The 14776-nt window shown below is 39.1% G+C and overlaps 1 protein-coding gene across 1 annotated transcript in view; it reads right to left on the bottom strand.

Moving 5' to 3' along the window:
* Positions 1-14776, bottom strand: part of DPP10 (dipeptidyl peptidase like 10) — a 3628631-nt gene that overhangs the window by 1615616 nt on the left and 1998239 nt on the right. The window contains exon 7 of the mRNA XM_044074976.1: positions 1206-1287. Within this exon, the coding sequence (XP_043930911.1) occupies positions 1206-1287 (82 nt within the window). The remainder of the gene's footprint in view (positions 1-1205; positions 1288-14776) is intronic.

Genomic DNA, 14776 nt, shown 5'->3' with positions numbered 1-14776 from the left:
CATGTAGGTGAGTACTAGGTCCTATATGTTTGACCCTCTGATTGGAGCATGCATTATCTGGTCCAGGATGTTTGTGTTGAGGCAGTGTACATTTCCCAGTCTATAGTAGCTGTGGACGTCATGAGTCATAGAAGACAACCTGTAACTGGCTACTATGTGGTAGGGAACCTTGTCTATGGAGATTTGGATGTGGATGAACTCCATAGCACCATCCTGTTTAATCAACCTAGAGTTGTATTTGCTGATAACATAGACTGAGACACTTCCCCCTTTACCCCCTGTCTGTGCTGCTGTTGGTCTAAATGTGTGGAAGGCACTGTAACATTCCACTGCTGGAGTGCTTTCTGCTTCCTTAAACCAAGAGTGTCAGAATGTAAATTTTTATGTCTAAGAGACCCACCAAATTTCACTGTCAAGTACATTTCCTATTTTATGAAAATGAAGAAATGTCACTTTCACTTGATCTTTCTTTACTTATCTACTGTTTCCAATATTTCTTTTAGTTATTTCTCCAAAATTAGATTATTTTTGAAACAGAATATTATGCCAAGAAATTCCACATATATCCTTCTAGAAGCTGGCAGTTACATCTTCTTTTAATTCTTTGTATAAATTCAAGAAAAGTAATATACATACAGCTATACCTTCCCGGAATCAGAAATTCAAAAAAAGAAGTGGCTTATATTCTCTTTGCTAAAATGAGGAATAGGCACAATTAGTCTTATGGTTGAGTTTGATCTAATATATGACTGCCATACACTGACTGCAATTTGAATAAATAGTCTTGTGAGCAATAGTTGCTCTAAAAACTTGTAAAAATACAAAGCAATGCAAATTACAGATAAATTGTAATACATATAGAGTTCATTACTATCTCGAATGTTGCACTAGCTTAACCAAATGTTTCCTTACACTTTCAATCTCTGTCAATACAAGTTTATACCATCACAACTGAACTGGTAAATTTGCATAATTTGAGAAATCATTAGAAATAATATTCTAATTAAAGCTATTGTAGTTTTCTAGGAGCATGCTGGGAATGTATGGTAATAACTAACCAGGGAAATCTATTAAAAAAACTGCTATTATCTGTAAGCACTTGTATCATAACAGAAATCAAACGTATGCATTATAAAATTGTATACATTTATTTCATACCATACATTTATAAAGCAATATTATAAAGCATTAATTAAGTTTCTTACCAACTGTTGTCCCTGAATCCCCCATGCTGCATACTGCAATACTGCATTTGGTACTTCTGGAGGATTTAATTCCCAAACTTCCCTTAAGAAAAGAAAAAAAAAAGAAATTAACATTTGCATTGCCATCATTCTACATTAAGCACATTGTAATAACAGCTTCTTTCTCCTCAAGGAAAAGCATACAGTGCAAGTGATAAAATAAAAAAATAAAGACTTTAATTGCTTTAATGAACCTCTGCCTGTAAGTAGCATTGGAGATGCTATATGTGTTTCAACACATCGATTTACCTTGTCTGGCGTGCATGTAAGGAAATTCAATTTAAGACTGGCATATGACTATTTATCTATCAAGAATAGTGCAGATGTAAAGAATGATCCAGCTACACTATAAAATTGTATGTATTAGTGCACTGCAGAATTTTAAGACACAAGAGTAATGAGTAAACATTATTTTAAATTTTTTGGATAGATATTATGGAATTAGATATGCAGCCTGTGTATAGCAGAAATAATTTTTCCCTGAAGCCATGAAAAGGACTAGTGACTGATTGCAGCAGGCACCCAAGGACATAGGTAAAATAATACTGTAATATTGACAGGAAATATTTAAAAAAAAATTAAAGAATGTTACAGTTAATAGGGCATAACACTGTCAATATGGACAAAGAGTCTAAAAAAATCAAACTTTGAAAAAAATGTAAGTTACTTGCCATTTCAAAAATATTTATGCCTTTCTGATTTAATATGAAATTCCAGATACATCATTACATCCAGATGATGGCATTCTATTGAAAAACTCTGTACACTGAAATAAAATTGTGATACCTAAATGAAAACAAATAATTGCGGATGTTGAAGACATGACTAGCATCACAGATGCATATTAAAAAGAAAGGTTACAGGAAATGGGTAAGAGTGTGCAAAATCATGCACACAATGGCAATGACTCAAAAGAAAACATTTTAAAAGTAAGAAGCCAGCTAATTTAATCAAATATGGATGTGAGTTGAAGATAAACATGTGTGGGTTGTAACACGTAATGGATATAAAGTGAAACAAAGATGAAAACAAACACTCACAGTTATTGTAGATCAATAAATGAAAAACCACAATTTAGTAGCATAAAAACTTTTACACAAGGGGGAATGGATGGTAAGAACTCCATCATACAAAAATTGCAATGATGGCAGAAAATGTTGATAGGTAGTTACCAGACATGTGGTCCAGAATACCACTGAGATACCTAGCCCAATTTTTCAATTGCCCCAGAGCACTGTCTGATTAGGTGACTTGTTGAAAGCTGCACAGTGGACAAACAGAAGCTGAGGAGACCATACCTCAGGCTTACTAGCAGACTTTTCAAAAAACTGCAGCAATGAGTCTTCAGTAAATGAGATATGGGCCTTCATGTGGCATCCATTTGTATGTTGCACATACATCGCTGAAATCCATTATACATTGGGAATGAAACCATCTTTATATACACTGTCTACTACTTGTCATTAACTTTGCATGTGTGTTGGCTTGTATAATGCTTTTGTAGTGGATGAAAGAGGAATAGAGTTACTATATAATTATATGAATTAGTACAAGGGGTTAAAGCTCTAAACTGTTTACTTTTGTCAAGGGTTTAATTCTTTCCACATCCATTTGCCTACTGTGTGACTCCGAACAAATATGACCAGACGATGCTCCTGGGTCAATGCTGAAAGTAACCTTTGTATCTTACAACAACTAAGAAAATGTTGGAATGTTTGAATTATTATTAAAGTTTAAATGTAGGAAAATCTAGAAGATATATATAATTTTTTTTGGGGGGGTTATGGCTCGAAATCATGATACGGCATACATACAATGATTTCAGACAAAATAAAGCTATATATGTACAGTCATATCATAGCAGTAAATCTCAGAGGAAAGTTATCTGTAACAGAGTAAAACATAACATCTGGGTTATCTCTTACATATCGTGTTTAATCCCAGACATTCTGTTTTATTAGCAATCCCACTGGGAAGACAATCACTGTCTTTTACCACTGTTCAGTAGATCCTTAACTAAACTATAAAACCAGGAACCAATCCATAAACAATCAAAAATTCTGAATAATACTGAAGGAGTCATGACCATGCAAGCACGACTAAAGTAGAAGAATTTAATTCAAAATTGACTTAGTATTTTCATCCACAATATAACACAGACCTCATCAGAATAATTGTAAAACCATTCATTAAACATTTAAATATCCCTGTGTTACTAATCACATGTCTAATCTGAACCAATAGAAAAACAGCACAATCACCCAGCTTCTGTTATGTATTAACCTAAAAAAGCAGGACTAAGTTAAAATCATTGAATAAAACCATAAAGAATACACAATAGCCAACACAAAACATCCTCATGTGCCTATATATACATACATAAAAATTTACATTCTAGTTGTACATTATAAGAACATATTTTAAAATACTGGATATGGATACATTTTCATTTAGGCTGGGGGGAATGTAGTGGCATTTAACTTAATTTGCCACTTAAGTTCTTTAGTTTCAATGAGATCTTCCCATTGTCCTCCCCTAAAGTTTTTATGAACAATGTCTATAACAAAAAATTGAAAATGATGAGTAGGATACTACAAAATATGCTTAAACAATGCACTATTGTTGTTTCAGTTCGTTATATCTGAGTTATGCTCATAAATTCTATCCCTGAGCCATCTCTTAGTCTTACAATATAAAATCCACTGCATAGCTGACATAAAGCTCCATACATAACTCCAAATGAATTACAATTGGCATGACAGCATGATTTTATAATAATGCTGTTAATAACTATTTTGTCTTTTTCAAGTATGTACTAACAATATGGGCAGAAGCCACACTTGACCACATTTTTTATTTGTAATGTATAAAGAATTAAATTCTCTTCTATCAAAATATAATTTAAAGGACCTTGCCTTCTTGTAAACCATAATGGGGCCTTCACCTATTATTTCAACAATGTTATTTAAGCAGGAGAAAATGCTTCAATTTTTCCTTAGGATCTGCATAATACTCTCATTATTAACATTATACTGCTGATAAAGGCATTAGAAAACCCACATCGAAGATTCCCAGTATCTGCAATACCAATAACAGAACTATTCTCTTTTAACAAAGGTTGGTAAAAAAACATGTTTCATTAAAAATTGCTGTAATAACATATAATGGGTACCCTCTAGCAGGAAACATAAAACTTAGCTTCTGCCCTTCCATTACGAATTGTTCATCATCTGATATTATACGGGCTAATCTATCATATTACCCCTTAACAATAGCTCTCTTTTGACGTTCCGGATGACAACTAGAGTAATACCAAACTGTTAGAGTAAGTTGGATATCCAAATATGTTGCTTACTAATCTGTGATTATCTCTATCCTTGCAAATCAGTACATCAAAATAACTAATTTAATAAGTACTACAACAAGACATGTGTGTTCTAATCTTACATCAGCCAAGTGTTATGTTACTCAATAAAGAATGCAGCAAAAAATGTCAGAAATAAATGTAGTGCAATACCCAGAGTAAGGTTCAAGCCTGTGTTCTGCTCATTATGTCTGAAATATTATTGTATATTCTTCTCAGTCACTGAACATTTTATATGGATAAGTTAACTGAAGTCCTGAACAGTTATCCATGTGCCTAAAGGCCAGATGTTAAGAAACATTATCAATAAAGTTTTAAATGAGATTGTGCTTTGATACGTTATCTTTTCAAATAAGTATTCGTTATTCCTGAATTTACTGCATGCGTGTTCTAATCTGACACCACTCAGCTGTTACATATTAACTAATAAATAATATAGCAAAAATTACACAAATAAATGTAGTGCAATACCCAGATTAAGGTCAAGCTTCACTTCTGATAATTTTCCCCAAAATATGCTGTAGACTGTACTCAGTAAATGAACAGGGTATATGGTTAGGTTAACAAATGTCCTACACAGCCATACATATGTGTGACTGCAAGATTTCATATGACATTAAGCATTACAGAGTAAAATGAGATGGTGTTTTGAAAAGTAATGTTTTCAAATAAAGTGCTCATTATTCATGTGGTCACTGCATTTGGTTTCCAATCTGATAACACACAGCTATGCATGTGTGTAAATGTACAATTTCCCACAAAATGTTGCAATAAAAGTCTTAAAGTAGATGGTGTTTTGAGAATTCATTGTATTCAAATCAAGTGCACATTATTCTTGTAGTCACTGCTTGTGGGTTCTAATCCCATGGCAGTCAACTGAGAAATGACCAACTGTCCGATGTAATTAGTGTACAAGAATATACCTCTCAACTGTCATGCTTTTTGCAGAATGTAATCACTACTGCCACATATGTCTGGTCCTTGATTAACAGATACATGACATTACTTGGAATGCAATTTATTGGCAAATCCATTAGAAGAACATCTTGCTACAGAAGTATGAGCACACTATATACCTATGTTCCCCTGTAGTTGTGTCTTTGTACCACCATTTGGTAGGGCTTGGCCCATAATGTCCCATGTTAACAGGTTGAGAGCTATGTACGTCCAACATCACCTATGCAACATTTACAGTCACTGTACTCACAACTGAAATCTTAGATATGTAGAAGTATGTAGTAGTAGCCTGTGTAGTAATATTACCTGCAAAGTTACTAATGTTTTTTTTTTCTCTCACCCAGCCCCTTCTCTTCTTTATTAATTATATTGATTATTATGATTTGATATTAATATGTTATTTGTAACTACCTCTTATTTTGGCCATATGTATACTTTCATATTGCTTTGCTGTTAATATACTTTCATTTATGTTATTTACTGTTGTGTTCCTCATTATATTCCTTCATATTTCTTTAGATTAATCATTATTATCTTCTGTTATGTTAATACTAACATTTGTTTGGTTGTGTTTATTTTTACCTTATGTTTATATTTAATTTACTACAGTGCAGCAGGGTAGTCCAGTTCCATGCTATCCACCTACCTTGGCTCCCCAGACCATGGCACCAGGGCCCAGCATGTCTGAGCCACAGCCTGGTGGTGCCCCCCACTGCACCTGCACTACTTGGACCATCGAGTAGTTCTGTCCCACAGGCTGGGGTTTTTCCCCCCTCTGGGAGTGGAAGTGGAAGGGGTGATTATATCACCCATGAGGAGCTGCCAGACATGGCGTGTTTGCCACTGCGCTGAACTCTTGGTGCATGCCTACACCAGATGGAGAGCATGCTGTCCATCCTGGTGGGGAAGCCTCACCCCAGGTGCAGGCGTCAGTCACTGCCTCATTTCACCACTACACAAACTGTTAGTGTTTGTCATTTGTCATTTCTATAAAGATTATTTGTGTGATGCTGTGTGAAGAGCAGTGTTGGTAAGATCAGTTAAATGGTGCTATATTGATATATGTGTGTGAAATAATAATAATAATAATGGATGGTGCAGTGGTGCAGCGCTTAACATTGTCACCTCACAGCAAGAGGTTCTCCGGTTCGATTCTCGGCCGGGATGCCTTCTGTGTGGAGTCTGCATGTCCTCCCTGCATGTGCGTGGGTTTCCACTAGGTACTCTGGTTTACTCCCACATTCCAAAGACATGCATCTGGAGTGTATCTCCCCAGGCCTCTGCTGAAAATAGGCTCTGTTCCTAGTTGGACTTTCCCGGTCAATAAATGTAAAATAAAATAAAAATGATGTTCAAAATGTACACCTGTACCTTATTTCAAACCCAGGACCATCACTCCTAAAGACCTGCCAAGCCACACAGCTGTTAATTAACACAGGTGGTTTAAGCAAAACATACCAATTGCCAAGTTACCATCATTAAGTGTGTTCAAGTAGGGATGTGCATCGTGACACATTGTACAAATTTGCTAAAAGAGTAATGGAAAAAGTGTGAGATTAGTTTGGAGTCTGGTACAGGAATACATCACCAGAAAGCCAGACACAGAATAATGGATGTAAGTGAGGTCCCTAACAGCAGGTAACTGTGCACTTCTATCTTCAACATTTAAAAATACACCTGCTAAAACATTAAGTGCAAAATAGTTGTTTAACTGAATATCCCTACAAAGCCATGCACAAAATAATGGATGTAAATAAGGTATGTAACAACCTGTAAATGTGCAATTATATTTTGAAAAATACACTTGCTGGAACAGTGACTCAGTGGCTCAGTCTGTTAAATGCTTTGAAAACATTAATTTTTGTCACACTTGGTCCTGGGTTCAAATGTGGTGATGTGAAGCATTTAGAATACAAGTATGTGTACACCACCATTGTGAAGTTTGGAATGAATGACTCTGCCATCAATTATTTATCCACCCAATGCATTTCCAATGGAATGTGTGCTGTTCAGTGATGGAAGTCAAATGCCTGCAGATAGAAACATGGTTGACATATTCCTATTGCAACACTATAAAGAGGATTTTAAGTTATATAATACAAAGAGGCCCAGTAATATCAGACTGCAGTCCACAATGATTTGCTAATGATATTATAGATTAGCACAGCTGCGCAACTAATGTACACATATGGAGATTGTGCTACCAGCAAGGATTGCCAGTACAGACATTCCAGACAACTACCTTAACGTAACACATGGCTTGTCAGTTGTCCAAATGGTTGACATAATTGTAAATGTACCCCCTACCTTGTTCAAGGCCACTACAAACATGTTGTATTTTACTCTGTTAATGATACCTTTGGATAACATACATATCTTAAACACATACCTCAATATCCTCTGGGATGGGTTCCCTCAATCAGGCCCTGGCCGTACATCAGGGCTGCCAGTGACCACACCTTTACTCATAAGTGTTTTTATCCTCCACATTCTGCAACTTCTCTCATTATGCTTATTGTCTACAGCAGTAGCATCAACTGCAGCCTGTAGCATACAGGTGTGTATGTAATAAGTATCTACTACAAACATCCTCTCTGTGCTGACATAGTATTTCTACCCAGAATTTCCACCCCATCATATGAGAAAGGGGATGGATTCTACATTGAGGCCTTATATCTCCTTCAATAGTTGCATGGGATTATCTGATTACACTGCAAATCAGTTGTGTATGCTTTGATTAGCATTATTCAACCACAGACTGGTTCAGAGGCAATCACCTGCTAATGACAGCCTTCTTAAAAAAGCAAACTCCTAGCCAGGGAAACCATTGTGTATGAGAGTTACTTTCCATGGTAAAGTCATTGCCACAGCACGTATATATCTGCATGTTTCAGAAGAGTATTGTACTCCATCAGGTATGTAACCATTTTGTTTCCAACATGATGCATATGTTTGAATATACTTAGGGGGAATGGGGAATACATCTGTAAGCCTTTCTTAGAACTGTACTTATGACATGCCATTAATCTGCAGCTGTTACACCTATAGAGGATGTAGACTACAGCAAGGGTTTAATACTGTTAACTAGGGACACAGGTCTCCTGGATACTGCCTTTGTTGACAGTTGTAATACTATGCAACTACTGTATGTTTTGGCATTGAACTATAGACATATGTTCTGCGGTGGGCTTTCCTGCTATGGGCCAAACTACAAGTGCACTCCTCTGTTGGGTGTGTGATCATATGTGTCTATCTTTCATGGCACAAGCAGGTGTAGTTCACTATTTCCACTATCCTAGTTTCCTCCAGACTCTTTGCATGATTGCCACATTGTTGCATATGAGATGTGTAATCCAGCGGGGAATACTGATAGACTTCCTTAATTGCAGTATCTGTACATGCTGTACACCTATGTATGTGATCCTGATATGTGTTCTCATTATTTTGTATTTCAGGTGATAACATGCATGTCAGCCATCGCCCACCTTTCATTAAGGCAGAAAACAACCTCATAATTCAGTCATTAAGACACCACTACCAAGTCCTGCTGTCCAGAAGGAGGCAATTAGGCAGAAGCAACAAGCCTTATGGGATGAACTGGTACATAACATAAACACTGTGGCGCATCTGAACCACACATATGAGCAGGTGTGACACTGTGCCACAGACATAATCCACTTGACATTCAGAAAGGCAGTAGACATGGCCATGGATCATCAGGTCACTGGTGGTGGGCCTACAGCAGAACAACCTATGACACCCACTGAGGAATTCCTGGCTAACCTTGCAACACAGGACAGCTCCCAGACTTCCATTACACCATATTTTGTGGATCTGGGTGCCACCATTTCCACCCAAGAGGACCATCCAGGTATGTTTATTTGAATCAGCATCAGAATACTTTAGCATTTAGTATGTCAGGCTGTACATAGTTTTATGTGGGTGTCAGGTGTTTTATGGGGTGGGGGGAAGTAGTTTACCTGCAGTTTTACGCTCGTACAGAGATTGTGACCCACATACCTGTTACCATACCAGCTACTGTAACTGGGGGATATTTGGATGTAGTACCAGTGTAACATTTGGTGGTGTTTGCATTACCTCTCCCTGAAATGTTTTTCAGGACCATCAGGAATAGGAAGAGGCTGTGCCCCTGCCATTGGTAAGCACAAAACATTTTTGTCACAGATATAGATTTACTTCAAGGTATTAGATAAAGTGCCATCCCTGGCCTGCTGGCTTTATACACGTACTGTCTGCAAGATTGAAAAATGTGGAGATATGTTCTGACTGTACACACTGTGGTCATACCTAGCCCTTGTAGGTGTGACCACAGTGATTAATTTCACAGTATTGACAGGACTTATCAGATGGTCATACCTGTAAACTGGTCAGAGTTTTATAGAATGTCAGCAGTGTACATAATTTATGCATTGCTCATGAGAGTCCAGTTTAAAGAGCTGTTGTTCTGAAATATTTACAAATGTGGGTTAGAAAGTAATTACCTCAGGCCCTACTATCTCAGATTGTGGGTTGTACAAGTCTACAATAGTTACAGCAGTGTATACAGCTTAACATATATAGAAACATAGTACCGCAGAGCATAGTAGTGCAGGTATTAATGTGATGGTTTCCCCTTTCCATCACAGATGACCTGGGAGGTTGGTTGTTGTCCCCTTCACAACTTGAAGTCAGTGTCTCTTCACACATTGATGATGTTGGTGGCCGCAGTGAGGCACAACTGGGGGTTGCAGGGGGTAAATCTGTCACAGACATTGACATCCCTTGTCTGCCATTCATCACCGTACACAGTCAGTATGCCTATGCACACCCAGTCCTTTGAGGCCACAGATATTGGACAGTCAGAGGGTGGGGACATTGAACAGGGAAGCATGGCTACTGTGGCTGCAGTGAGTGCTAACAATGGCCATAGCCAAGCAGTTGGTGAGGTTCCACAAAGGCAGATTGATATGGGGTGCTCATAGCAGGCCTGTTGTCCCTCCACCATCTGTTCCAGGTGTCTCATCATGTGTCACTCAGCATCTGATTAGGGCTGTCATGGAGGCACAGGCATATTCTGAAAGGAACTTCAGATGAATGCTCAGGGCTATGGATGCAGCACAGTCTGACATACGTGACTGCCTCCACCGTATTGCTGATACCCTGAATTGGTTGACTGACATAGTGGAAAGACGTTGGTCTGAGAGAGATGGCAAACTATCTGCCTTGAAACACACACTGTCTGTGATGGAACATCTGGCTGGAGTTGAGCATCTGACTCATGGATGTAGTTCAGCAACTATATCTGCTCAGAGTCCATGTGGCTGTGCACAATCACACTCCGGTAGAGGCAGTACATCCAGTGGTCCATAGGGAAGTGTGCTGTCCATACCAAGATGTGGCAGGCCATGGACTTGTGGTCCTGGGTGGTCCCATAGAGGACATTGTCCCAGTAGACAGCAGTCACCATTAGGTAGTAGTCCAGTGTCTGACCTTGGGCATGCAGGTCTTTGAAACAAAGTTTCTTGTGGTTGGAAAAGTGGGCATGGAGGTGCCAGTGCAACTCCAGGCAGAGCCTGTTCTCATGTTCAGGGATGGAGATTATGAACTGTCAGCTCTACAATGGACATTCTCAAGCCTGTTCAATATACAATCATGTAGGAGAAGCACTGAGCTTGGCTGTGTTCATGCACACACTCACTTACCACTGTCACACTCAGATCAACTATAGGCACACATGCCACATTTACATTGTCTGTTTTGCCTGCTCACTTTTCTGCCTCACACACATGCTTGACAACCTATTGGGTCAGCCTAGGCCTCCTGCACCCCCATGCAACACCCTGTGCAAGTGATGATACCTGTGCCACATCCCTGTCATCACTGTGATTGATGCAGAGAAATGAAGCTAAGTGTCTTTTGCACAGGATGACTATCTACATTAATATGTATTTGTTTCATCCATTGTTGCCTTTGACGTGGTACTTGTTCTGGTCAGTCACAAAGTTTGAATGTTGTCTTTTGTAATGTGTAAACCACATTATGTTGTGTACGCTATGTTGGATGATATTGCAATGGCTGTGTACTCACACAGTGAAAAGTGTCTCATGGCACTGTTTACGTTTCCCTTTCAGGATTGTGTATGGCACACCTATGAGTTTGCATCTACAATGAACCTATGAATGTCAGAGCACAGAATGGAATGACAGCACAGACGAAAAGTGTCATGAAAAAGGTAAACAGTTAGTTCCATGGCTCTATGGGTTCATATGCGTATAATAGGCTAACAAAAACAAGGGTGTCTTTCATCCTAGTCATGCATCCCTTAAACTCTGACAAGGTCTGATACCCTTGATTAGTGTAAGCAGGGTTTTGGGAGTTGGCACATGGACAAGCATGGGTGTGCGAGGTGAAACATCCAAAGTTTCTCTGTCTCCTCTAGAGACATTTGTCCTAAAGCAGTTATAATTGTCATGTTCTCCATTCTGTCGTGTAACTACTACATGATATGAGTTGGGGTGGAAATGTGCTTCCCATTCATTGGGACCCTGTTACATGCTGGGTGTAGTGTCTGGGCTACATACCTGTCTGCCCGCCATGTCCTGTTTATGCCAAAGTAAAGATGTAGGTGTATAGGGGAGGTAACTTTTGTGCTAGTCCTTTCTTGGATATGAAAGAGGTACACAGTAGGATCTGACACCTCCCTGCATGGCAGGCATACACCTCCTCTCTACAGCATGTGGAGACAGAATACACAGTTACAGGCAAGATACAGTCTGCACAGGACATGTTATGCACACTGTGTATCAATTTATTGTGGAACCTCTATGGATGTGACAGTTGTCAGATATGCCTGCTTAGTTGCATACAAAAGTTGGCATTGCACTCACTGGTAGGTGTGATGAATGTCGAATACAGTGGTACAATGACTGTCTTGGATTTACATGCCATACCTTTGTTTATAGGTTGTGTAACATAGAATGCATCCCGAAATATTACCAACCCGTATCCCTATTAATTGTCCGTAAGTCCCTGATTTCTGGGTCAACTGTCGGTGGTGTGCAGCGAATACATTAGTTACAAGGGGTGGATTACTTCCCAAGGGATAGCACTGTGCATTCCTTGACATGTACTGTTAGTCTATGGTAATGACAACAACTGACTGTCTGTGTCAGCCCATCCTGGATAACTGCTGAGTCAGTGTGGGATTCAATGACAGCTACTAATTTGCAGTCTTCTGCAAATTTAGTGAGTCAGAGGCCAATGACAGAGCCCATGACTGCAGAAAAGTAAATGCCTTGTAGGACCACATACCACCCCACCCAAACTCACATCACACATACCTACATGTGCATAGGTCTTTACCACACACATAACTAAACAGCAGACACCTCAGAAACCCCAACGCAAACCCACTACACATAATCATACCTCTGCAAAACACAGTAGGCATAATAGCTCACATACCATTGTTTCACTGGTGAAACACCTATGGCAAAACACAAAATCAAACATATTACTCTTAGGTGATTACATCATGAGGCACATTGATGTATCTCTCAACAGGCTATATAAGTGAAATTCATGGTCAGCTTTCTGTGAGGTGCCAGGATATGCTATACCACACATGCACTCAAGTCTATCAACATCTGGTACTGTTATGACTATGTCATAGTTCATGTTGATGTGTACGACTTAAGACACACCACTCTGGACTGTATGCAGAGACATGACTGGGTTGACAGACTATGTGTCTCAGTTAGGTATGCCCTTGGCCTTAAGCTGCATTTTACCATCACCTAAGATGATGTCTCCATAGAAATGGAAAATATTTGATGTCAGTGTGGTGTCAGTGTAAGGGGATCCACTATCTGTCACCTTGCGATTACCTGCTCCACAGACCTCACTGTTATGCCACAGATGGTCATCTGCCTCCCCTGGGATTTTGGCAAGTGGCCAATGCTGTTGCCACCCCTATACAGTGCCTTTTAGGTAGTGTCACAAGGAAACACTTTCTAATGAGAAAACCCCATATATAAACAACATTACAGTTATGCTGCTAAACGCTAGGAATGTCACCACTAAACTCCACTCAGTGGAAGCTGCCCCACCTTGGAAGATGCAGACATTTGTGCAGTCACAGACAACTGGGTCAAAGCTGTGGAGAGCATCATGGCCATATCAGGCTACACCTCCTTTCACATGTTCAGACCTCAAACTTAAAGTGTGGAAAGTAATGGAGACGGTGTATCCATATTCATTAAGGATAGATACATGTCCAAATTGGTTAGACAGTATGATTCCCTGGAGAAACTGCAGGCACTACTGACTGCCTGTGGGGCAGCAAATCAAGCCATTGCCAGCTACAGGATCAACTCCATGAATCAGGACACCCACTGTGCTTAAATGAATCAACTTGAGTATATTAAGACACATCAAAACAAGATATTTTTGGTTTACTTTAACTACAAACAAACTGGGTAGATTACTCATGCTCAAACTCACTTGCCCAGAGGTTAATCAACTTCCTTAACTACAATGCCCTGGACCAGTGGGTTGACATCCACACAAGGGGAGACAACATAGTGGTATGGGTGCTTACCCAATATGGGTAACCACTGTACATTCTCCATTATGAGGTCCTCCCTAGTGAGATCTGACAACAAATTGGTCTCATTCAAAATAAGTATTACACATGACACCACCTGTCCTTGCAGCATATAAAGTAATACAGTTCAACAAAGCAGATTATAACTTACTATGGGATGGTATACATAGCTTCACTGCATCCCCCCAGATGGAACATTCAACTATGCCCAGCACTAGACCAATACTTTATATAAGCACCTGTACAACTGCATTGATTTTTCTGTACCTGACAGGGGCTAAACAAGCTCCTCATGGCACAGCAAACCTGCTTAGTGGACAACTGCCATTAGCAGGCTTTACAATAACAGGTTGACATTGGTGTCTCACATTATAAGGGAGGGAGCTCCCCTAAAATGGTGGCACTCCATCTTCAGATTAAATAAGCAGATAAGTGTTGTTGTGAAGTCCTGCTAAACAAAGTATGGGGCAATATTATCCTCCTCCACAAAGGATGATCACGAGACATTGTGTAGTTACATGTGTAACCTAAGAGGAAAAGCGCAGATTGTTGGTGAACTCACACTTAATGATACCACATATAATGAACCTGTAGATACAGCTAACC

Source organism: Protopterus annectens, chromosome 6.part0 (genome assembly GCF_019279795.1).
Source record: "Protopterus annectens isolate FY-2018-M chromosome 6.part0, PAN1.0, whole genome shotgun sequence".
Taxonomy (NCBI): Eukaryota; Metazoa; Chordata; order Ceratodontiformes; family Protopteridae; genus Protopterus; species Protopterus annectens.
Note: the sequence above shows the minus strand (reverse complement) of the source record. Positions and strands in the feature narration are given on the sequence as shown.